Source organism: Mizuhopecten yessoensis, unplaced genomic scaffold (genome assembly GCF_002113885.1).
Source record: "Mizuhopecten yessoensis strain PY_sf001 unplaced genomic scaffold, ASM211388v2 scaffold10949, whole genome shotgun sequence".
In the NCBI taxonomy this organism is placed as follows: domain Eukaryota; kingdom Metazoa; phylum Mollusca; class Bivalvia; order Pectinida; family Pectinidae; genus Mizuhopecten; species Mizuhopecten yessoensis.
The window spans coordinates 960,891-986,765 of NW_018408802.1; the positions used below are offsets into that span (position 1 = coordinate 960,891).

Below are 25,875 nucleotides of genomic sequence, written 5' to 3' on the forward strand. Positions count from 1 at the left end.
TTTAGAACATCGTGATGGGCGTTATACATAAAGAACAAACGTTGTTCCTGCAGCAATACACTAATTTACTTACGTTTTTGTTAAATACCGGAGTGCCTTTTTTTTTTTAACTTTTTTTCCAAGAAATTCCAAATCCTGTGACTGTGTCTTGTGTATATCATGTTCATCTTTATATCGTTTAAAATTTTATCATTAACAGAACAACATTAAACAAAAATTAAAAACAGACGATAAATTGATAAATATAATGCTGAAACTTGTTCTATTAAGACAAGGATATTAAGTAAGATAACAGGATAAATAACATTAACTTGCATTTTAATTTCTCGGTGACCTGATTAAATCACTTGATTTTTAATGTTTTTCAGATTCGACGGCCTTTTTTGGAATCAATCCATCTAAAGGAAGCATCACAATAGTCAAGGATCTCTTCCAATTTACGTCGGCCGAAGCAAAGCTGAACGTTAAAGTTTCTGACAGGGGCAATCCGCCTAATTCAAATATTACTCAGGTATGTAGGCGTCGTAAATACTTAGTCGGAATATTTATCTCGTGCATGGGGCTCCTTTGCTGATATCATTTGACTTTTTGATTTAATGATTCAATAATATATGCAAAAGCGGAGATAAAACTGAAGTAATTTCCGATTTTGGAAGAACGGTACTCCTGTCTATCTCAGTCATTCAGACATCATTTTACCTGGAAAAAACCCCATAGTGCAAATCGCAATGCATTTCCATTTAAAGGAGAACGTTGTAAAGTATTTTGACGTCATTTTACAGCCAATAAAAGTCATCATGTCCAGCCTGAATGGTACATGTGTTGAAAGGCTTTATCGGTATGCCCCAGTTCGATGTTTTTTATTCTAATGACGCCTCGTTGTTGACAGGGTCAATTATTATCTGCACCGAATGACATTTCGGCTATATTTTGTATTTAATACGCGTGGTTTTATTCGTTATGTTTTATTTGAGGTAATCCTTATATGCATCAACATCCTTGCTGCAATTTCCTGTCATCGTAACAATAAGAATAGTTTATGATTTTAGAGTAAATTACAAGGGTGGTGGTGAAACACATACACATCATGGTAGGCATCACTATCACTGCTTTTTCACATGGTTGGGGGTAGTGAAACACATACACATCATGCAAGATATCATTCTCATAGCTGTGTATTTCACGGTTCTGGGGGTAGTGAAACACATACACACCACATACTTCTAAACATTTTCTGCAGGTTGGTAAGTATGGATTATGAGAAGTTCTTTTTACACAACCAATACAATTTTCTATGTGACGTTTCGATGACTAGTACGATATGTACACTGTCACCTTCATCAGACAAATGACCAATGAAGCGTATGCACACGAAGGTGTAAAATCTGACGAGTTGTCCATAAAATCGATGTCGATTTCGGCTACGCTGGAAACGTATGTACAATAGTTGTTATATATGTACCGAAATGACTCAATTCAGCTACGCTTTGTTAACACTTGGTCATAGATGTGCGAGAGGTCGAGTGGTTATCCCGTATATAAAGGGTATATCCGAAACCATCCAGAGGATATATTGCGGTCATGGCTTAGCAACAGCCATGAAGCCCCACAAGACGCTTCGTAATATCATAGTACACCCAAAGGATAAAACACCTAAAGAAAACGTCTCAGAATGCGTATACAAAAGAGGATGCAAAAATTGCGACGCGTCGTATATTGAAAGACTTTAAGTCGAGTTGGGGTCCGCCTTGGTGAACACCGGAAAGATACAGAAACCCAAGAAGGTAGGCAATTCACCAGATCTGAAAAAAAAACAATCGGAGTCCGAGATATATAAATCGGCAATCACAGACCATGCCACACAGAAAAACCGTGTGATTGACTGGGATAACTCCAAAGGTTTGGACAGAGAGAGCAATCTGTTCAAGCGGCAGATAAAGGAAGCCATCTGGATACGCCGCAGTGGGCCAGTACTAAATCGATACTAGGGGGCTCAAAGACTCTCGCACATCTATGACCAAGTTTTAATAAAGCGTAGCTGAATTGAGTCATTTTGGTACATATATAACAACTATTGTTCATACGTTTCCACCGTAGCCGAAATCGCCATCGATTTTATGGACAACTCGTACACATTTTACATCTTTGTGTGCATACGCTTCATTGGTCATTTGTCTGATGAAAGTGACAGTGTACATATCGTACTAAGTCATCGAAACGTCACATAGAAATTTGTATTGGTTGTGTAAAAAGAACTTCTCATAATACTTACATATCACGATAGACATGACTCCCACTGCAGTTTATCACATAGATTTTGTGAATTTAAACAAACACTCGTTATGGAAATTGACGCTTATTACATAGATTGGGAGAAATAAAACTCGCATTATGGTAAAACCTTTGGACTGGTGTATATAACACACGATAGGGATTGGGGTTGTGAAATAAGCACGTTTTAGTAAGAACGGGGAACAGCAGTATAGTTATGACATATATTTGTACTCATATAATGGTTTTCAGGTTGTTATCAACATCATAAGTAACAACACAGAGCCCTGGTTTCAAGGGCCATCAAAGTGTAGCGGCAAAACCAACCCCCAACCCAACTACTCATGTAAAATACAGGAAGTTGATGGTCAAACTGATCCAAGTAAGTAGCCAGTATATTGTGCAATCCATTCAGTTTTTGCACTTCGAAGAGGAACTACATTAAATTTGGTAAATATCCTCACACAAATCTAACCTAACCCCTATACATATTTTCTTTGTATTTGGTTGGTTGTTGAAATATCCAGTCATTTTGATAACCAAATTCGCTACGCTCGTCTAGAAATAATAAACAAACGTACCGAAGTTAAATTTGACATCCATTATAAGTGTTAATACGACATTTGAACGATTTTGCATATTGATTATAATTTCAAAAGCTTAGAACCTTAAAGCAGGGAAAACAGAAGAAAAATTTATGAATAGGAACTTCGAAAGTTATGAAGTTGAAATGGCATTACTGAATACCGAGAAAAACTCGTTTATCTGGACTTTCTATGAATCCGTCAATTTTAATTCAGGAACAGAGCAACTTTTTACGAACTCTCATTATTTGAAAAATGTTCCTTAACCAAGCAAATCATTAGAAACGCATATATGATGTTAAGGTAATATTCCTTAACTCTAGTTTTCATTCAAAGAAACCCTAAGTGAATGAATTCTCTTTAGTTAAGGACTGTTTGTGAAAATGGGCCATGAAATGTCTTTCAGAGACATTATATGTTTATAGTTATACCTACACAGGTAGCTTTTCTCTCAATCACCTACTAAACAGAAGTGATTTGTACCTAAATCCGAAAACCCTTAATTCATTTGAGTAATCAGAAAGTCCAGGAAAAGATATTTTATTTATGAGGAATGTATATTTGATATATTCATGGATTTTCATTTTTGTGTGTGTGGTGGTTTGTTGGGAAGATTATGATTCCTTCTAATAATTTGGGTCTGTCTTCAGTTCTTACTGTCTTGTTTTACCAACATTGAATTTCTAGTTTATCCTTGTGTATTGCTACTGTCTATTACGCCTATGACACTACAATCAAACCGAATTAACATCTACTGATAACACACCCAGCAGAAGTGTCCACCATCATCATTGTGTTTTCTTAGGATGACATATGTACATTTGGTAACTGCTAAATTTTTCAGGTAAAAATGGAAGTAACATCCATTAGTATTACTTTGTATCATTAAAAATCCTCTATTTGTTTTTAATAGTATAACTGTTTTCTTGATACATATATGATATCAATAAACGATATGTCTCAACATGATAAATATGCAATTAAATAAATATTTTATAATTTGACTTCTTTTTTATAAAAAAAATAAATGATAATCATTAATGTTATGTCGTTAAATTATGTATACCGGTTATATATTTCAGATATGAATGAAGCTGTGAGTAATGAACTTCTACATGTCACAGCTTGTGACAAAGATGATGGGAAATTTGTCAAGTGTAACTGTTCATACGAATTTGTCGAAGGCGCACACGGTAATTACATACTGAAGTGTCGTAACATCACAATGATGCTATTGTAGTCTCCATTCCGTTGATTTATAAAGCAATATTTTGATCTTGATTGACATAGGTAAGATCATGGAAATACATTCCTCTTATTCAACATTGTTCGACTATATAGGTTTATAGGTTATAATTGTTCCCTGTTTTACACTATAAACACTGGCGTTGTTAAAAAATTACACGAAAGATACATATTTAAAGAAATAAAAAATGATTTATCAGATTTTGATAATATCTACTTTCAATTTAATGCAAAATATGTATCGAGTATTTTATTTTTCCAGATTATTTTGACATTAACAAAAGTACTGGCATGGTAAGGCAAACAAAGCCGGTTGATAGAGAGGTAACTCCGTATTTCCTGTTGAATATATCTGCCACGGACCATGGTTATCCTCCACGACAGTCAAGGATAAATGCGGTACTTAACATATCTGTCGTTGACCTAGACGACAACCCGCCACGTTTTAAGAAAGAGCTCTTTCTATTTAACGTATCAAATGTAAGAATCATTGTAATGATGTTCTATTATTTTTGTAAACAAATTAATCATGCTGTCATACTTATTTTCCCGTAGTTTTAATTTTTGCTCGTTGATAGATTTCCTCAAATTACAGCGGCAGAATTATCGTTTGTAGAAATAAGTATATAGGAGCTCATTATAATACATAAAATAATACCAGATGTGCATGATAACAGTGACCACTGAATACATAGCTTAGATACTCGATAATTTACAATTCCCTTCGCAGAAAGTGATGTTGTCAATTGGTTTATTTTTATTTTATTCATGTTTGTTTTTATATTTATTTATTTATTTATTTGTTATTGGATTAAAGCATTTGCATTGTGTATTGAAAACAACGTATTAACAAAGTTATGTCTGATTTTTACCCGTTTTTATAGTTACAGAATTGCTCTGTCGAAGATCTGTTTGGACCCGTCCGCGCCACAGATTCGGATTATGGAATCAACGCCACAGCCACCTACACCGTGTCAGATTACGAGCATGCTCCCTTTATATATAATGACACCTCGGGCTATTTCAAGGTTTCCAAATCTCTAACAAACCTGACCGGCCAGACATTCATTGTAAGTTCACACGGTATATACTGTATGTATACAAATAATATTATTTTCGAGATAACATAAAAACGCGAATTCACGGAGTAGAGAGCTAGTGGTTAGGGATTGGTAGGTATGTAGTTTGTAACCTGATTAGGACAGTGGTGTTCTTGAATTTATCTTAACGTTGAAATCATGAAGATATATTAGTGATGTAACGGTAACCGTACACATGTAACTTTAGCATGACCATTTCCCCAGGTTCATTTTAATGGGGTTATCATACACTATTAAATGGTACTTTCAACTTTCATATCATATCAAACTATTATATCGTTTTGTATTTATCTACAATCAAATAACGCATTGAATTGTTGTTTTCTTATTTAAGTTATATTAATCTTGATTTAGATTTTTCAAATGCAATTCATTCGCAGTTTTAACAAAATTTTGTCTTTAGAATTGTGGTTTTAATACATTTTACTAAATTAATTTTACTAAGATTATATGTCCATGACTTTAAACTTTAAAATTATTTTAAACTTTGTTCAAACGCCTTTTCGAGTTTTTTCAATTTCTATAAAGAACAAAGAATAGTTTGAGAATATATATATTTTAGAGATGTCAACTTTTCTTATGATATAAGAGGATTAATGGTTTTTGAAAGATGATACAATAATCAATCAATTATAACGTATGCAATGTGTTTCATCACCACAGATGTTTTTACAAGCGACAGGTGTAACTACAAAGTCGTTTACTGATAAAACCTTTGTGCAATTCAAAATCTATTATGAAGACCCGAACAAATCATCGCCAACATTTAATCAAAGTAAGTCGAATATAACTTCTGGGGAAAACAACAACCTATATTTAATTGATCTAAAAAAATCGCTTATTTTTAAATCAAATGTAGAAATGTTAATGTGTTCATAAAATTATCTATCTGATGGTGATCATTTTGAATCCAACCATATATGTTTATATCAATTATGAAATAGTCGTTACAAAATTTTGTTTTAAGTATGCTATATATAGATTGATAGACCAGAGGTCGTATTCAATCGTTTTGGTCATAACATTTCTTATTTTTATGATAAAAGTTAAGAAAAATATGCATTTGATTTGCAGCTGAACGAATAGATATTATTCATCGATGGAAAAACATAAAAACACTGTAATGGCAAAAAATATCGCACTTTCCAAATTGACTTATTTCAGATTCAGACGTCATTTTCTATTTTTTTTTATTAAAGGTAAGCTTACGATCCCTAAAAAAGGAATTTCTTTTCGGTGTTTTGCAATATCAGATTATATTAGGTTAGAGTAATAAACAAAAATATAAAGATGTTTCGCTAGTACCTCAATGACATGTTTTAATCGCATAAAGATATGCTTGTGTTGAGTAAACCTTTGCTGTAACCTCATTTTGCAGGTATTTACAGTGTCACAATCCCATTCAGCACGACAACACCTTATATGATCGGACAATACATGGCCGTGGATACAGACGAAGACAGATATGGTGAAATTAAATATCACTTAGAAAGCAACAATTGGGTAAGGCTTACTTTTCCCCGTTCTAATTTAAAACTAATATTCCAATGGTTCATCAAAGCCAACGGCAATAGTATTGTGCCGGCTGCTAAATGAAACTACGACAGATTCATTACAGAATTAAGAAGGGATCTAAAGCCCGGTGTTTTACTTTTGTGTTTGTTTTGCATGGCTAAAAGCTATGGAGTAGCTACTAGGCGTGTTGCGAGGTTGTAGAATTCAGAAGGGATCACTAACTTTAAAATAGAAAATTGATAAATATAGATTTCTGAACTAATGCCAAAGAGAATATTTCCACATTGTGGTCAGGGTAAAGAGTCATAACGTGAACGCGGCCAAAGGCGAGAATTTTCCTCTTTTAGAATATCTATGATGTATGATAGTTGAACTTATGAGGGATTTCTAGAGTGTTGTGTTGTAGAGCTTAGCAGTTAGGCTAGCAGTATGGTGCTTGTTGTTGTTGATCTAAGGAGGAACAAGTGGTGTGTTGCAATCGTAGGTGTTGTTGCAATTGTGAAACGGGAAAACTACGGAAATGTTGTTATGTGTTGTAGTATAACTAAAGAAGGATAGCTTGTTTACTGTGTTGCAGAATAAAAGAGTGACAAGTAGTCTGTTGTTGTTGATTTAAAGATGAACATATGCTACATTTAAATGTATGCTGTTGTAGATAGGAGAAGGAGCTCCTGTTAGCATGTGTTGTTGTAAAACGTAAGAAGGATGAATAGTATTGTAAGTCTAAACAGGGACTAGTAGTATATTGTAAGTTGTAAATCTAAGGAGTTATAAACAGTGTGTTATTTTCAAATATGTTGTTGTGGAACGAAGGAGTATTAGTGTGATGTGCTGTTTTAGTAAGGACGTTTACTATGTTTCTAATTATTTTCATCAAGTTGGCGTTTCTCTGTCACTCTCATCAGACAAATGATGTCTGATGAATGTGACAGAGTACATACCGTACTGCTCATCAAAACGTCACATATAAACACTTATTGGTTGTGCTACTTGAATCTTTTCACAAGCGATTACCGTGCGTTTTGTTGTAGAATTAAGAAGGGAATTCTAGTGCATTGGATTGTAAAACCAAGGAGGTTATACTAATGCGTTATATGGTGTGTGGTATAGCTAGAGGGACCAGTGGTAGCATCACTATTGTTTGTTGATTGTCATAAATCTATAACAGGTCCTTTTCAACAGAACAGAATAACTCGCTGTCCTCTACACTAGCGTCCGTTGCAAGTGGCACTATTTGTATATGCTCAATTGTGTATTTAGTCATCGTTGTATTCTCCAAGATTATTCTCCAAAATGCACTAACGCGCATCAAGGAATGTGTTTAACCTGTGTTCCATACCCTCATAAATGTTAAAAAGATCCATTTCAAACCTTAATTGTTACAGAAATAAAAATGATGTGTTTTGTTGCAGGAAACGTTTGTAGTTGATAGTAAGAGCGGCAAGATTTCACTTCAATATAACGTTACTGATGCGATCCCTTACTATGTCAAAATCGTCAATTTAACGTTATGGGCAACAGATGGCGGCAATCCACCTAAGTCCGGGTAAGTATAGCTGAAATGTATTCATACGATTTACCTGAAATAATAGTTTAAGAATAGATTATTTGGTGTAGCCGATATACATAATTTTCTTATCGTTGTAAAGACTTTTTAGGCTACTTTTAAATTCGCTGTACTCTACGTATTTTGGACACTTTAGACATGTGTTTCATTCCGTTGACCTTAGTACCATTGTGGAGTGTTAAGTAGACGACACATTGCTCACTATGGGCGTTAAAACATAGGAAACCTTTAACTTATATTAGTTTGCTGTAATTTTAGAAGGAATAGTATTGGTTAATTTAAATTCTTTCTGAGCGTAAAAACCACAGGAAACCTTTAACTTATATGATTATGCTGAAATGTTAAAAGTAATAGTATCGGTAAATATAAACTATTTCTGGGCGTAAAACTAAAGGGAGCCTTTAGCTTATATAATTATGCTGGTGAAAAGATATAGTATTTGTTAACTAAAAGTCTTTCTTGGCGAAAAAACATAGATATCAATTAATTCATTATTCATTGCTAGTATCCTTCATAAAACGTGTCTAGATTAAACCATTGTGCATTTTTATCATTATTCAGATAACTTCAGACAGAAAACTATTGAAATAAACTATGATTAATGAGTATCGGACAATTTGTTAACAGTTCTTTCTCGCCACGAATATAAGTAATTATATATCATACCTTAGATCCATTGTTATCTCACCTGTATTATTACCAATAGGTACAAGTGATATTTTTGTAAATCATACCTCTTATTTTCAGGTCTTGTTTAATCACTATAATTCTGACGGGCTATAAAAATGAGGAGTGTTCCAGTGGGAACAATAAACCTGAAGCTACTAAACAAAACAAGGATAGCCAATACGAAACTCCGCTGTATGCAGTTATAGGCGTCGCTGTTGGTCTATTGCTTCTGCTCGTCGTTGGCTTCCTAGTCATGTTCTCAAGGTAAGATATGAGCAGGTACAATTGGAAACACGTGCTTTAATTGGCCATATCATTTTTTCTTATTATCTTATATCTGTGAATGTTTTAATGGCTGTACTCCATATGTTTATTTGTGATAAAATACACCTTTTATATAGGACCCAATGTCCTTCGTTTTGGTGTGTAAAACCTCTACATATTTCCCTCTTGTATTCATTAAGCCTTCGTATCAAGCCCCAATGATATACCATAAACCTTCAATATAATGTCCCATGGGTATATACAGTGTAATAGCGAAAGAACGAATGTTCCACATTTTTGAACACGACATCGTCAATATAAAATCCTTGGTGTTTGTACAAAAGGACCTCGATATAACACCCATAACTCCATTGACCTCGCTTCCGCTATATATCCCCTGATACAAATACATGGATTGCGATTGAAATAATAAGAATTCATATAAAAAGAGAATGTTTTAGAATATACTGAAATAAGAAGACAATGAATTCTGAGTTCCAGCGACAGCTATCAGAAGATGTATATATTGTTCCACAACTAATTTATCTCGTTAATTCATTTATTCCACAGAAATCGAGTAGTTCTCAATAAATACCAAATGACCAGGCAACGATTGTCAACAGTACAAGACCCGTATGATTTAAAGAATGAAAGTTATCAGCGACTCAGTAAGCAGGTAAGTACAGCATAGATTCCCATAAAAAGTTAATATATAAATACATATGTCAAAGGTCAAATTAGACTAGACCGTCCTTACTAGGTCCACAAATGTACATTTGATGTTCAGTTTGACACGTTTTTGGCACTTGTCGAACATAACTTATTCTAAAACATGAAATATTGACAGTATGAAATTCTTGAAAAAGACAACACCGGTAACAAAATTTAGGTTATCAATTGTTGGGGAAAATGTAAAATGAAAAATGGAACGATTGTGAAGAATGATGAGTTATTATTCCCTACATTACATACATTTGTGTTTTCATTTCTAGAGATCTAGCGGGGAGTACAACAGAACCTTCGACCACGGATTGTAAGTATTATTTCAAAATACATTTACACTATATCAACAAAAATAATAGTTATAGTTCATAAACAGTAATATCAATAACACAAGAACGTTATCTGATCATTAACTGTTTGGGTCTCTACGTCAAACTGATTGAATAATCGAGGACCAATTAGCACGTAAAATAATGACGGGAAATCCCAAATTTTATGAAAACGTTCGCCGCTTGACGAAACTTGTAACCATAGAAAGCACGATCTTGTTCCCGCAAAAACGTCTGTTCTGCCATTGATGATTGATGACGACATCACAAATAACAATAAAATGATATTGTCTTTGATTGATTTTTACATTTGTTTTGTCTAAAATCTAAGGATTGAATGCATCTATTAACATTTACGATGGCAGCAATACAATGCCGTCCATATATGCATTCAATATGTTTAAACAAAACTATGTTGAATACCATGATAAACGTTATAAAGATTCCATTCATACCTTAAACAAATGAAATTTGTGTTAAGGATCCCCGTCCCTATGCAAAAATCTGTTTTCAAATGAGACTTTTTCCCCTTAGAGTTTTGATAAATCATTCATATTTTTTTTTATCGCGAAACTCTAACGAAAAAATAATAAAAAGAAATTAAAAAATATCCGTGATCAGGGAACAAAAATGCAACTGGATGAGACCTGGATTCGATGCCTAGTCGCTTGAATCAACTGAGTTGCCTAGGCAACGGCAGAACATCGGCTTATTCACGTTACAGTTATATCAATAACAAAATTAAGGGGCGGTAACTTAACATATAGTGTTTCTTCTCGATTAGAAAAGGATAATTGTTTAATCAATACAAATACTTTGATACAGCCATGCTTTGTCAAGCCAGTCACAACTATTAAGTAATAGTCTATGTAACTGTAAATGTGTAGATACAGTATTGATAATATTCAGTAATGCATGCTACATACAATGTAACATTAAATATTATATAATATTTGTTACTTTGCGAGATACAGTATGAAAGACATTCAGTAATCGTAGCCTATGTAAGTGACAGTATGACATGCTATGGTCATTAAGTTAAGTAAGACATACGAACATGTTCGTTTTCGCAACAAATAAATAAGGAAACAGCAATTTGAGAAACTGTGAATGCATTGCAGAGGCTATCGTTTAATGATATTGTAACATATCGAACGCTGACCTCACTGTGATTAACACAATTTATTTTGACTATTTTTAGAGAAACCAACCGCATGAGTATGAAGGAGGACTATGATAGGCTGGACGAGTATGACCGCGTAAATGAACCGGAACCAGATTATGATACAACACGAATTTAGCAATATGTCGGTATTTTAACAAATTTGTTCATTTTTTAAACAACCTATATACCTTAATAGTTCACGGAACCTTCATATGAATAGTACATGGCTTTATGCTGTTTTCACATTATATCCGTGTTGTCGTTAACTCTGAGGATTTAAGCATTTTTAAATCTCATTAATTCACACATACATTCGTCACTTTCCTTCTCAAATCCAACGGTGTCACGTCTATATGATAGATTTTACAGCTTTGTATGTGTGCAACTCTTTTGCAAAGAAGGTAAAAATGATATCCTCAGTGGAAATAATTGTGACATATTATGTTTAAAACTTACTCAGAGCCGCGTCAAAGGACTGTTCCGTTAGTATTCCGTTTGGGAACTCCGCTAATTTAAAGCTAAATTAGAAGTTCTTAGTTACCATATTTTCTTTACAAGTTAAATGTTTTATTGTCGAAAAGAGGTGGTAGTGTTTCCTCAAGTATGTTAATGTCAAGACTATATGTTCACGTTATGCAGATTTGTGAAGATTTATAATTTATGTATTAATGTAGAATACGTAGTTTCTTTATCATATGTTTACAGAAAGGGAGAACAAGCGTATTTTTTATCATGTAACTAATTTTAATATATTATGTCTTTTCATTTTACTGTATATGTGAAATTGTTGCGTAAAATGTCACTTATGTACAAAGATAAATGCTACGTAATAACACACTATGAAATATGTATATTAGTTTATCAGTCCGAATACGAAGTAAGACATTATCTTATGCTCGTGTTTCAGTCTGAATGCGAAGACATTATCTTATGCTCGTGTTTCAGTCTGAATGTTACGAAAACGACAAATCGTTTATTTGTCTTTAATCGAAATGATATGAAATGACACAATCATTTAGAAGCCCAGGTTACATGGAGCTTGATTTCTTATATATACTATATAACTGATAAAATATTACCAAGGAATATTATCAAAATTTTAGTAGTTCACATGGAAACTTGCTTCTCCACAGCTAGTACAAATGAAACCGAACCTCGAATGACCTAGTTTCATAATTAAAAGTTAAACTGTTTATACTTTCGTAACATTAAGTGCTGTTACAAAAGTAATTAACATGTTATAATATCTGGTGACAATTGTTTACGAGTTTATCACTCTAATGTATTATTGGTGGCCAAGGCCGCGTCGCTGTATTTTAATAACGTAGTGCATATTTGATATATCCTTTATATATGTATGACTTGATCCGGTGTTGAAATTAATACTTTGTATTAATCTCACTCATTATTTTTTTAATGGAATTAGAACTCATGATTATGTGTTATCCGAGGTCATAGTAATAGCCAGCAATTAATGCTTAACGCACATACACTTTGTTGCATAATATACATTGTTAAATATGTGTATTTTGGAGAATGTATCATCTTTCCATTTCCATCATATGCCTTTGTAAATTCATTGTTCGTTTTACGTTTCATATAAATGTAGTTTCAACGTTAGTTCGTTTGTGTTTTTTCGTTTATATAATAATAAAATACAGAAAATATTGTTTGAACTTAAGTAATAAATACGACAAAGATTTAGAACTACAAGAACATAATTATGTGTCTTTTTGCCTAAAATGAGTGTGAACTTAAACCATAATACCTTGATCGACGATCATCAAAATGTACACAGTGTGTACACATAGAGAAGGTGCGTAAATTCCCATAACTTATAAATTACAAAACAAGACAAATAATTTATGAATTATTTTTATATCAAATTTAATATACAATTTTCGTAGTAGGTACAAAATATACGAAACAGTGAAATGAATTACGACTTGAATCACCTATATAAAAACAAAAACTGACAATAGTTACTAGTTTTACAGATGTCATCAACAAAACTGTAATGAATGCATTAAATATGTATCTAAATAATACGAGAAGCTTATAAATAATCAAAACAATCTCAAAATTAAATTTAAAATACTACTACATGTTATGATAATAAACGAACTTTATATATCCATTTGTTATTACATGTATTGATAGCATGCCGCTACACTCAACTTTCATGCATGTGTTCTGAAAGCAGCGCATCTCAAGCAAATCACTGCCGCACTGTCGGTTATAGACCAGCTTCAATGATCACATCTAATGAGAATAGATTGGTGTAGTAAAGATGCCACCACATCATATAATTTTCCAAAAACAAATCGTACAATTCTATCTGTGTACTAACTAGTATATGGCTGAGGTGCTTAAAAAGCATCGGCCTGGGACATGGACAAATGTAAATAATTTATCGTAATGTACTTTTAAAACACTAACCACCATTGTTTTGCCATTTCTAAGCGGAATTTTGTTATACCAAATAACAGAAAGCTTACAGGTTCGTTTTAAAATAATCAATATTATCTATGTTTATCAGGGTATCAGTGTGTAGGAAGTTACTCTTCAGAAAGATAACTAGCAGTTCACACATTGTACAATGTACCCGGCAATGTCAGCTTATAGTGCACTACGTGTTTAGATAGCCTAACTCCCTGATTAAACAGATAGTTTATGAAATACATAGACAGGTATCATATATAGTTTCTTTTGGCATTCAGTACTATGGCACACTTGTAGATAAAACACATATAGTACCAACACATATATAATAAATTAATTTGACATGTAAGTGATGAATGTCCGATTCCGTTAAAAATATAAAACAGATGCCACAAACGTGATAAAAATTACACTACAAAATTCTTGCTTTGATATATTAAACAAAGCAACATTACACCTTCAAGATAGTTTATCGCTGATTGTCGGTTCAACAAGCATTGTATTTTCTTTTTCCTTGTTCTCGTGTATTAAAATGACTAAATATAACATACAAAAAGTACGATATATGAAATTATCTTAATACATTCTCATATATTTCAAATCCCATCCAGATAGATATGCTTATCAAAGCATTGGAATTTCTTTGTTTGGTACAGGACGGGATTTCTTTCAAGTAAAGGCATCGCAGGTTTAACCTTGTGCTTCAACATGTAGTCTATTCAAAAATACACAACTCTGAGTTACCTTTTATGCAATAGACTGAACCACACTGATGGTGTATGGTGTACGGCGTGAATATAAACTCATCATGGGAACAGCCCATGTCAAGACTGTTTCCATAATGAATTTCGGTGTAGATATGATGTTATTCTTCTGATATTTTTCTTTTGAATTTTCATTCCAAAGTGGTATTTATGGATTATTTAGAACATCTCTGATACTGGAAAAAAAATCATAATGCAAAATATATATTTCAAACAGTGAAATATTCTCAAAAATCAGTGGTAAAGCATCTTTAGCAATATGCTAATGTTCTACAGGAAAAAGCACCAATATGAAAACATCTTCCAGTATCATACCACTATATGGCAATTTTATGTTTCCATAAACACTAAACTAACAAAACGACAGGTCTGACTGATAATACAATTTGTTATCCTTAACAACACCAAACAAGCAGGTTTCACCTCACTCATCACGAAACTTTTGTAACAAGATTCATAAGACCAACTCAGGATCGATTTTATTACATACTTCATGCACTTATACTTCGAATAGATATATATGTATGTTGCCATCTTCAAATCAATATCAGCATTTATTATGACGATACATTTCTCTCATTCTTGTGGGTATATGACAGGATAAAAAGGGGAATTAGGAATGTTCTATCTTGCCCCCAACGTGATGTCACAATAACGGAACAACAATAACAGGACGTCAACAAATCGGGCACATTCTGATACTGCAATGCAGAAAGTTTGATACCTTCATGTGTGTTCAGAGCTAATTCTGGTAATTGAACTTAGAGAAAAAATACTTTTCCATCCCCACGGGTAAATAATAAGAAAATGCCTTTTCAAATTGGTGCAAACCCCTCAGCAAGCCTCTAGTTTTATCCAATTTGAAAACCCCTTTGGAGGAATTGCCCTAACCTACACCCATCGACATGAAATAATCTTATAGTGAAACACAGCAGTATCAATTAATAAAATTTGTCATGTTTGAATTACATTTCATTATATGTAAAAGGTATAAAATGAAGATATTAATTGCAGTGCAAGCAAATTACGAAAATATATGTTACATTAAATATTATACATGATAAATGTCAAGAATATTTGTCATTACACTAGAAAAGTCCAGAATTAAAAACCAGATTTGATTTTTTTAAAGTATATCTATTAATTGACTAGTTTAATATAAAAATACACCAAGAAGATATATCCTCATTTTGTTTTATGTTTGCATTAGGTAGAAAAATGAATCTCCAGTTTGTTTTGTTTTCTTATTAGTTCAGAAAATCGCATTACAACTTATTACAGATATGAACCACTCTCTGGGAAAGAAGATGCAAAAAATGATCAATTTGTAGAATGGAACAGTAGGCATTGAAAAACATGATATGATCATGACTGGCAGTCGTGTCTCTTTAAATAGCATCGGACCATTTGGAGGCTATTGAACAGGTGGTTGTCTTACCGAGGGTGGGTTTTTATATAGGTATGGCGTCGTCCGAACGCTTTTACTTTTAAAAAGCATTAACTGGCTAAGATATTTACTTCCTATTTTGTTTTACTGGTACTATTTTGACTGTTCAGGCGAGGATCCTTATTTTTGTAGTACAGTTGTATATATATCTGCTGGTAGGTCTACATCCAAGGATTCTGTGATTCTAAGGATGACTTCGGTTGCAAGGTTCTGTAATTGAGATATTATTTGTCAGACATCATTTCGCCAGACACAATGTTAAATTTGCTGTGGAAATTATTAAGCTAAGGAATCATAGTTATAATTCGACGGAACGGATACTTGTATTCATATTACCAAGAGTAATTTCAATTTGTAGAATGGATGAGTATGATCTATGATAAAAGTGGGACTTACACCTAATCAAGGTATATAAGCACATCCTTAGGAAACTGTTGACACATAAAGTATAGGTCCTTGAGCATTATGTACCAAGCCTTATAAAACATAACATCACCAATTTAAGTCAAATTGAGTAAAGGGCTATTTATTATATCAAACGATTTGTTCTGTATGGCTATTTATTATATCAAACGATTTGTTATGTATCAAAACTATTTAGGCTTTCATACTGGATACTCACCTACCAATAACATCCTTTTTGTAGGTCGCCCTAAAAGTACTACAAACAAACTTTGCATAATTAAAACAAAATTTAATAAAAAAAATGGCGGGAAAATAACAAGATTTTATTGTATATCGTGACACTCCTTTAGTAAACAGGAAGTTGACCATCCGCCATATTTGTTTGATTGCTACACTGACAAAATTTCATATCCTGGATTTGTCACTGTTCAGAAGACTGAGGTTTGATGGATGACCTTATTTCCTTTCACTAAATATTTTTCGTTTGCTCTATCATGCAAATGTCAACTTTCAACTATTATGCTAGAAAAAAAGCACCATGACATCAATAAATATACATGAACAATGTATATAGACAACAACAAAAAACATCAGGCATTCTCATTGTCATGATATTGAATAAAAAAAGTAAGCACCTTACCTTTCTAACCAAACTTAACATTGGAATTATAAATAAAAATACCCAATTCCTAAAAACATCAAGAAGACTGACTATGGTCTGAACATTTGGTCTACAAAGACATATTACATGTAAGTTAATTTAATTTTACAAGATCGAAATTGGAGGTAATTTCCCAACAAGTCTGGGATAAGCTTTCAAACGTAAAAAAGAAATTTGTTTCAATGAGGTAAAATTGGTTTTCTCTTCTAGCTGTTGAATACATCTGATTAAAAACAGATCTTTTGTTGGAGTGGAATAACAGATCTGGTTTTATAAGATTGTTGTTGAATATTACCCAAATCACTCTTGTAATTGAACACACTAGCGTAATATGTGCACTGCTTTATACAAAATATTTTAGTAAATATTTGTTTTTGATGACCTTATATTGAACACTTATATGACATTTAATTTCTGTGAGTGAGGAAGTATACTTCTAGCTTTATCAACCATATAACCACTCGTTAACAAATAACGTATTTGACATTTGACCTTGATGTGACGGTCACAGTGACCTAATCAATGTACAATTGTTTTCACTGCTGCCGTTGATACTGGCACACTTCAAGTTCCATCAACATATATTTAATGGTTTAAAAAAGTTAAGGCCTAGGGAGTTTTCTCCCGAAAATTGAGGACTTATTTAACCTTAGACTTTAAGGTTAAATTACAGTGTCCATATTATGACACAAGGTACACCTCTTGTGTGTGATTAATGTAATTTCAGCAAAGTATCATGAATGGTTAGGAATGATGGTTATGATAAAAAGAATTGAAACGAAAAATTAACCAGTAATTGTCCCTGCATTGGAAGGGGACACATAATGAATGTATTTGTCAACTAATAAAAATCATTGATGGATTTCATTATCAATAATCTTCAGAAGATTATTGTATGTAAACATAGACATCAGATTTTGATCATCAGTCAACATGTTTCCTTGTACACCACTCAACAGGATTCAAACTCATAAGTGTTCTGAAGAAAACATACACACAATAAAAAGCATGGCCTGATGGCTTCAAGCGTCAGAAAAGGCCTTTTCAATATCACTCAGTGGATTTCAATTTGTAAGTGGGGAGTGGGTAAATATCCAACAGCCTGATTCTCTTAAGACTCATACAGCTGAATTAAAAAAATACTTTGATTGAGCTTAGAAAGACAAGTGGTAGACACAATAAACATATCAACTTTCACATCTGCATCAAATTTACGATGTATTTATTTCACAATATGATGCTTAAATCATGTATTTCACACTGGCAAGTGTTTACAGTCTGCTAATTGTGTCGAAATCATGAAAATAATAGTCTCAGAAAACATAACTGTTATACAACATTTTTTACAGATACCTTCATGATTCTGTCTTTCTCTTCTTTTTTATATACGTGGCAGAATAATACAAAAAAGTTCTGCAATAAGAATGAACTCATAGAACGCAGATATCAAATCAGGAAGCTAACATTTAGTTGAACAACCTTCACCTACCATACTATGTACAGTATGTAGTTCTTTTGATTAAAGAAAATGTGACATATAGTTGTTGATGAATATTTTGACTACCAGGTACATATCATAGTACAAAAAAAATGTTGTGATTATTTTTTTGAAAATAGTCTCATCTACCATAAAATGTTTGTAGTTCTTTTGAAAAAATGAAATGTGACTTATGAATGTTTTGACTACACATTCCGTGTCATGGTACAGGTAAATCATGGGATGCTTTTTTGAAAAAATCTCTTCTTTTAGCCATATAGGGAATTATAATCGAGTGTTCTGCTCTTGAAATACATATCTTACAACCCTTTGAATGTATCATGTCATTCCCATTTTAAATTACAGAAGAGCTGCACCCAACGTCAAAGCCTGTGCATTAACAGGCCTTACATGCTGTCACGGGATTCCTTTGATCTGCGATTCATTCCATCTTTATCAAAGCCAGACTGGTTTACTTTTATCATCTGCAGGGTGTCAAAAAATAGCCTTTTATCTTTTTTTTAGACATATTCCAAGGGTGTATAGAAGAAATTCATATCGAGAGCAGAGTCCTTCAAGTTAAAACACAAAACCACTGTCTCCTATATCAAAATGTCTGTAGGCTATACAGCCATGTTAAAATTCATAACAGAAAGTACAGCATGGTTACATGGTTTGAACATCCTGAAAATCATCGGGAATCCATCTTAGAATTAACGACAAACAGTGTTCATATATCACTCGACCTCTTTCAAAGGCAATAAACAAAAGGTTCGTTAGATAAAATATTATGAATTATGATATAATTATATCATGTAGTTACAGGCTAGCACCTTATCACATCATCATGCATACTTTACTTTTTTATTTTTAAGAGTGTGATTGTTCTCCGTTACTCTATGTTTCACTGATGGTCGTGGAAATTCGGCTGCTCTTTCAATTAACTACAACACCAAATATCAAACTGAATTTAAAACATGAATAGAAAATTTTATCTTTTGCTTTAAAAGTGTAAGATTGTAGATTTCGCTTAATATCACTTAAATTAAAGTGTCCAAATCAATGACTACATAAACTCTACAATATTATGTACAAGTGTCTCTCAAAGAGTATAAATAGCGTATACAATCAGTTTGTCATCTTACAGGACACATGTTTGACTCCCATCTTAATTATTATGAGTAATGTGAAGGATATTTCTTTGTTTGCAGAGTGCGATTCTGAACAGTTCAATGGTTGTATCAGATGAGTATGGAGTATTTAAAAATCTGCGCTACTTTATATCAATATCATGGCAGTCCAAATTCAGTCACTCCAGCAAAATGTCTAACACAGCATTTCCTGATTGTAAGGGATAAATCTTATTGGCGATGATTATAGTAATGTACTTCAGTGGTTTTTAACCTATCAATGATAATATCTTAACCTATCGACAATAATATCTTAAGCTATCAACGTTATATCTTAACCTATCAATGATAATATCTGAACCTATCGACGTTAATGTCTTAACCTATCAACGTTAATATCTTAACCTATCGACAATAATATCTTAACCTATCAACATTAATATCTTAACCTATCGACAATAATATCTTAACCTATCAACGTTAATATCTTAACCTATCGACAATAATATCTTAACCCATCAACGTTAATATCTTAACCTATCAACGTTATATCTTAACCTATCAATGATAATATCTGAACCTATCGACGTTAATGTCTTAACCTATCAACGTTAATATCTTAACCTATCGACAATAATATCTTAACCTATCAACATTAATATCTTAACATATCGACAATAATATCTTAACCTATCAACATTAATATCTTAACCTATCGACAATAATATCTTAACCTATCAACGTTAATATCTTAACCTATCAACAATAATATCTTAACCTATCAACGTTAATATCTTAACCTATCAACGATAATATCTTAACCCATCAACGTTAATATCTTAACCTATCAACAATAATATCTTAACCTATCAACGTTAATATCTTAACCTATCAACAATAATATCTTAACCTATCAACGTTAATATCTTAACCTATCAACGTTATATCTTAACCCATCAACGTTAATATCTTAATCTATCAACGATAATATCTTAACCCATAACGTTAATATCTTAACCTATCAACGTTATATCTTAACCTATCAATGATAATATCTTAACAAATCAACATTAATATCTTAACCTATCTACGATAATATTTTAACCTAATGTTAATATCTTAACCTATCGACATTAATATCTTAACCTATCAACATTAATATCTTAACCTATTGACGTTAATGATAGATTCCTGTACAGTTCTTACCTTTGCTGGTTGTAAAACTCCAATGATAAACAAAAGGAAAATATTGAGCACTGCAGCAATGACAAACAGCTTCCCTGCTAGAGGACCACACTGGTAATAACTGAAAAGTTAAACAAGTCAAACAGTCCAATGCACAATAAAGTCTGTAGTATATATAACAAAGAGGGCAATAGTCTGTAGGATATAACAAAGAGGACAATAGTCTGTAGTATATAACAAAGAGGACCATAGTCTGTAGTATATAACAAAGACGACAATAGTCTGTAGTATATATCAAAGAGGAAAATAGTCTGTAGTATATAACAAAGACGACAATAGTCTGTAGTATATATCAAAGAGGACAGTAGTCTGTAGTATATAACAAAGATGACAATAGTCTGTAGTATATAACTCTTAACCTATCAACGTTAATATCTTAACCTATCGACAATAATATCTTAACCTATCAACGTTATATCTTAACCTATCAATGATAATATCTTAACAAATCAACATTAATATCTTAACCTATTGACGTTAATGATAGATTCCTGTACAGTTCTTACCTTTGCTGGTTGTAAAACTCCAATGATAAACAAAAGGAAAATATTGAGCACTGCAGCAATGACAAACAGCTTCCCTGCTAGAGGACCACACTGGTAATAACTGAAAAGTTAAACAAGTCAAACAGTCCAATGCACAATAAAGTCTGTAGTATATATAACAAAGAGGGCAATAGTCTGCAGGATATAACAAAGAGGACAATAGTCTTTAGTAAATAACAAAGAGGACAATAGTCTGTAGAAGATAACAAAGAGGGCAATAGTCTGCAGGATATAACAAAGAGGACAATAGTCTGTTGTAGATATCAAAGAGGACAATAGTCTGTAATATATATCAAAGAGGACAATAGTCTGGAGTATATAACAAAGAGAACAATAGTCTGTAGTATATATCAAAGAGGACAAGAGTCTGTAGTATATAACAAAGAGGAAATATCTTAACCTATCAACATTAATATCTTAACCTATTGACGTTAATGATAGATTCCTGTACAGTTCTTACCTTTGCTGGTTGTAAAACTCCAATGATAAACAAAAGGAAAATATTGAGCACTGCAGCAATGACAAACAGCTTCCCTGCTAGAGGACCACACTGGTAATAACTTAAAAGTTAAACAAGTCAAACAGTCCAATGCACAATAAAGTCTGTAGTATATATAACAAAGAGGGCAATAGTCTGCAGGATATAACAAAGAGGACAATAGTCTGTAGGATATAACAAAGAGGAAAATAGTCTGTAGTATATAACAAAGACGACAATAGTCTGTAGTATATATCAAAGAGGAAAATAGTCTGTAGTATATATCAAAGAGGACAATAGTCTGTAGTATATAACAAAGAGGACAATAGTCTGTAGTAAATAACAAAGAGGACAATAGTCTGTAGTTTATAACAAAGAGGACAATAGTCTGTAGTATATAACAAAGAGGACTAATTTTTATGAATCTCAATGTGGTGGGGCGCAAAAACATAAAAGGCATTTTTTCCCCCTTTAAATCATACAAGATTTAATTTTCAGTTAGTTATTATGGTAAGATATGCATAACAATTATTTTGACAAGGAAATCTCATCAGCATCCAATGACAGAATTCTATCTTGTTCAGCTTGTCGGGAATGGCATCATCCCCGAAATCACAATCAAAGGATACAGTTCCTTTAGTGACGTCACATCTTATCATAGTATCAGGACAAACACTGAGCTGCAGTCTAACTATGCTTTCTGTCAGCCAGGGTAATAAAGGTAGAGTTAACTTGAGTGGTTATAAGACACTATCATGCCCAAGGGTGTAGGATAGGGAAATTCCATCTGAGGGATTTTCAAATTTAGTAAAACCAGAGGCTTTGCCGAGGGTTTTGCCAAATTTGTAAATCCCGAGGGTGGAATTTCCCTATCCTACACCCTTGGGCATGAAAGAGTATTTTTCTCTCATTCCAATCACCAGAATAAGCTCAGAAACCATGAAAATGCGTTTGGACTGGCCACCATTTTGAAAATATCATTTTTTTCCCGAGCTTTTTAACAAATTAGCCAGTCAGATTAAGCATACCCCATATTGGCAAACAATGTTTGCGCAGAAAAATTAATCACATCTTTCTAACATGTACGGTAAATATAAAATAATAAGTTATAATTTCATCACGTCGCCTTTTCCGCATTGCAGCATCGGAGAGTTCTGAATTTGTGACGTCACATCAGGTGAAATGGGGTATAAGATAGAAATTTCCTACACCCCTTTCTTACCCTGGACAGCTCTATCTTTCACACAGGGAAATGAGAGAAAATAGATTTATTGGTAAAGAGCAATTGACTAGGTGAATCTTTTGGTCAATTATATCTGTTTAGAGATCTGAAAAACTGATACAGAGTGATTTTAGTCAAGGGTTCATACGTTCTACCCATCTTAACAAACACGTTTACAGAGTGATGTTACATCGTACCCATCCTCCATATCCAGGGATTACGCTCACTTTCTCTCTCTGCACCCCTGGAATATGTATCGAGAATGCGTCGTACCTTTACTACAATAAATCAGCATCAATCATCAACAGGTAATAGATACCATCATTCTTACCTTTTGAGTCTAGTAGACGTTTCTCTTTGTTCTTCTAAACAAACCATATCATATACTCTCTCTGTCCGCATGGCCACGTTCCTCCAGGTATATAGTGACATGATTCTTCTGTGAGCTTCAAATGGTGGTACTTCCCTCCCTTGACGACGATCTTCAATAGCGCGCTCAACAGACTCCAGTAAGCCTTAACAAATATTTATAAATCTATGTATATAAACAGGGACTGGAGGATATATCTTATTGGTGACACAAGTTAAGAACTGACAATCTCACGGCCAGGTAAACTAGAACTGTATCACAGGTAAGAACTGACACTCATGGCCAGGTAAACTAGAACTGAATCACAGGTAAGAACTGACACTCTCATGGACAGGTAAACTAGAACTGTATCACAGGTAAGAACTGACACTCTCATGGACAGGTAAACTAGAACTGTATCACAGGTAAGAACCGACACTCTCATGGCCAGGTAAACTAGAACTGTATCACAGGTAAGAACTGACACTCTCATGGCCAGGTAAACTAGAACTGTATCACAGGTAAGAACTGACACTCTCGTGGCCAGGTAAACTAGAACTGTATCACAGGTAAGAAATGACACTCTCGTGGCCAGGTAAACTAGAACTGTATCACAGGTAAGAACTGACACTCTCGTGGCCAGGTAAACTAGAACTGTATCACAGGTAAGAACCGACACTCTCATGGCCAGGTAAACTAGAAATGTATCACAGATAAGAACTGACTCTCCCATGGCCAGGTAAACTAGAACTGTATCACAGGTAAGAACTGACACTCTCGTGGCCAGGTAAACTAGAACTGTATCACAGGTAAGAACTGACACTCTCATGGACAGGTAAACTAGAACTGTATCACAGGCAAAAACAGTTTCTTATAATTTTATTTCAAAGAAAATCAAACACTTTTTTATGTTTCAAGTTTAAATGTTTATTTATTCATTGCATGTTTTTGACAAAAAAACACCAGAAGCTTGGTTTGTTTTATATATCTGTATATATTTTTCTGTATATCACCCTTATTTGACCAAATGACCAACACATAATCATAAAATGTTTGATGAATGTAGGTGAAATAGCAAGGGACAAATTTGGTTATATTAATTAGGTGGGTCAAAAAAACAAAATAGTAATATGTTTGCTACTCTCAGCCTAGATACAGCCTTATATAACATAATCTATATCCTGTTAAGGAAGTTACAAACTAATTCTAGTGAATGAACAAGGGCCATAATTTTGAAATGCAAACCTATTTTAGCTATATTAATATGAAATATTTATACTGAGTACATTTTTGTAATGAAAGGCAGGAGAGTGATAAAAAAGAAAATGTTACTGACAGATAGCCCAGGGTATATCTATACCATTATACATACATATATAAACCAACACAGACTAGCACATAAAGACATGTCAGTGAACCCTATTCCTCCTGTTGTGCTTCACCCCTCTGTCCCCAGGAAGCTACAGGGAATGGGGGAGGAGGGAGCACAACATTTCTTTATAGAAATCTGAATTATTCTGGCCCAGAATAATTTAATTTAGTTGGGTTAATGGCCATGTCAATATTATATGCAATATTTGGTGACTTTTGATCCAAACTTCATAAAACTGTGTTTGCCATTGTCCTTTCTAAGTAAGATTGTCTTAAGAAAAAGAGCATTAGCAAGGATGGAGGACAGTGGACAAATGTTGGGTGATGAATAACAGAAGAAATGCATCTGATGAGCTAAAAATAGCTGGTGGGCTAGAAATATTTAATTTTAGGTTACCGAGTCTAAATGGGACCGGGGTACACTTACTTGATATTGTGGGTTCAGCCATGTAGATAAGGTCGGGAGGCAACACTTCTGGGACACCACCGACTCTCGTAGTGACAACTTGTAATCTGACATTCAATAAAGCAAGCGTTATACACCTCACAAATGCATTATAATTTAGGGGTCATTCAGAACAAGAGGCCCAAGGGCCTTAGCGGTCACCTGAGTTATATCATAGATACTGGTAGCTTTATTTTATTGTTTAGATGTGATGTGGAAATCAGCATGTAAACTAAGTGAAATACAATACTTGTCATGTCATCAATGGATAAGAATTTGAAAATATTGGTAAATGTTCCCTTTGGGGCCCCGCCCTAGCCCCTGGGGATGGGGCAGGAATCCTAATTTTACAAAGTAAAACTCTCATTTACCCAAGATGATTCTGACTAAGTTTGAGCAATTTTCTGCTGAAAATGGATAAAATATATACCGAAAAGTGTTATTTCCCTATATAAACTATAT

General features: G+C 33.4%; 2 protein-coding genes across 8 annotated transcripts in view; one reads left to right on the forward strand and one right to left on the reverse strand.

Annotated features, from left to right (window-relative positions):
* Nucleotides 1-13,047, forward strand: part of LOC110463980 (protocadherin Fat 3-like) — a 45,492-nt gene extending 32,445 nt beyond the window's left edge. For both annotated transcript variants that reach the window (XM_021518954.1, XM_021518955.1), the window contains exons 14-25: nucleotides 369-511; nucleotides 2,524-2,653; nucleotides 3,938-4,048; nucleotides 4,363-4,580; nucleotides 4,985-5,170; nucleotides 5,864-5,975; nucleotides 6,579-6,703; nucleotides 8,128-8,261; nucleotides 9,030-9,215; nucleotides 9,786-9,891; nucleotides 10,208-10,248; nucleotides 11,469-13,047. In XM_021518954.1, the coding sequence (XP_021374629.1) occupies nucleotides 369-511; nucleotides 2,524-2,653; nucleotides 3,938-4,048; nucleotides 4,363-4,580; nucleotides 4,985-5,170; nucleotides 5,864-5,975; nucleotides 6,579-6,703; nucleotides 8,128-8,261; nucleotides 9,030-9,215; nucleotides 9,786-9,891; nucleotides 10,208-10,248; nucleotides 11,469-11,568 (1,592 nt within the window). In that variant the 3' untranslated portion in view covers nucleotides 11,569-13,047. The remainder of the gene's footprint in view (nucleotides 1-368; nucleotides 512-2,523; nucleotides 2,654-3,937; nucleotides 4,049-4,362; nucleotides 4,581-4,984; nucleotides 5,171-5,863; nucleotides 5,976-6,578; nucleotides 6,704-8,127; nucleotides 8,262-9,029; nucleotides 9,216-9,785; nucleotides 9,892-10,207; nucleotides 10,249-11,468) is intronic.
* A 265-nt stretch (nucleotides 13,048-13,312) lies between these two features.
* LOC110463989 (phosphatidylinositol N-acetylglucosaminyltransferase subunit A-like) overlaps nucleotides 13,313-25,875 on the reverse strand; it is a 26,360-nt gene continuing 13,797 nt past the window's right edge. For 5 of the 6 annotated variants that reach the window (XM_021518971.1, XM_021518974.1, XM_021518973.1 and 2 more), the window contains exons 10-13: nucleotides 25,396-25,481; nucleotides 23,580-23,763; nucleotides 22,009-22,108; nucleotides 13,313-19,572 (exon numbers count right to left, since the gene is read on the reverse strand). In XM_021518971.1, coding sequence (XP_021374646.1) covers nucleotides 19,474-19,572; nucleotides 22,009-22,108; nucleotides 23,580-23,763; nucleotides 25,396-25,481 — 469 coding nt within the window. In that variant the 3' untranslated portion in view covers nucleotides 13,313-19,473. The remainder of the gene's footprint in view (nucleotides 19,573-22,008; nucleotides 22,109-23,579; nucleotides 23,764-25,395; nucleotides 25,482-25,875) is intronic. The other variant, XR_002464455.1, reaches the window with a different exon arrangement.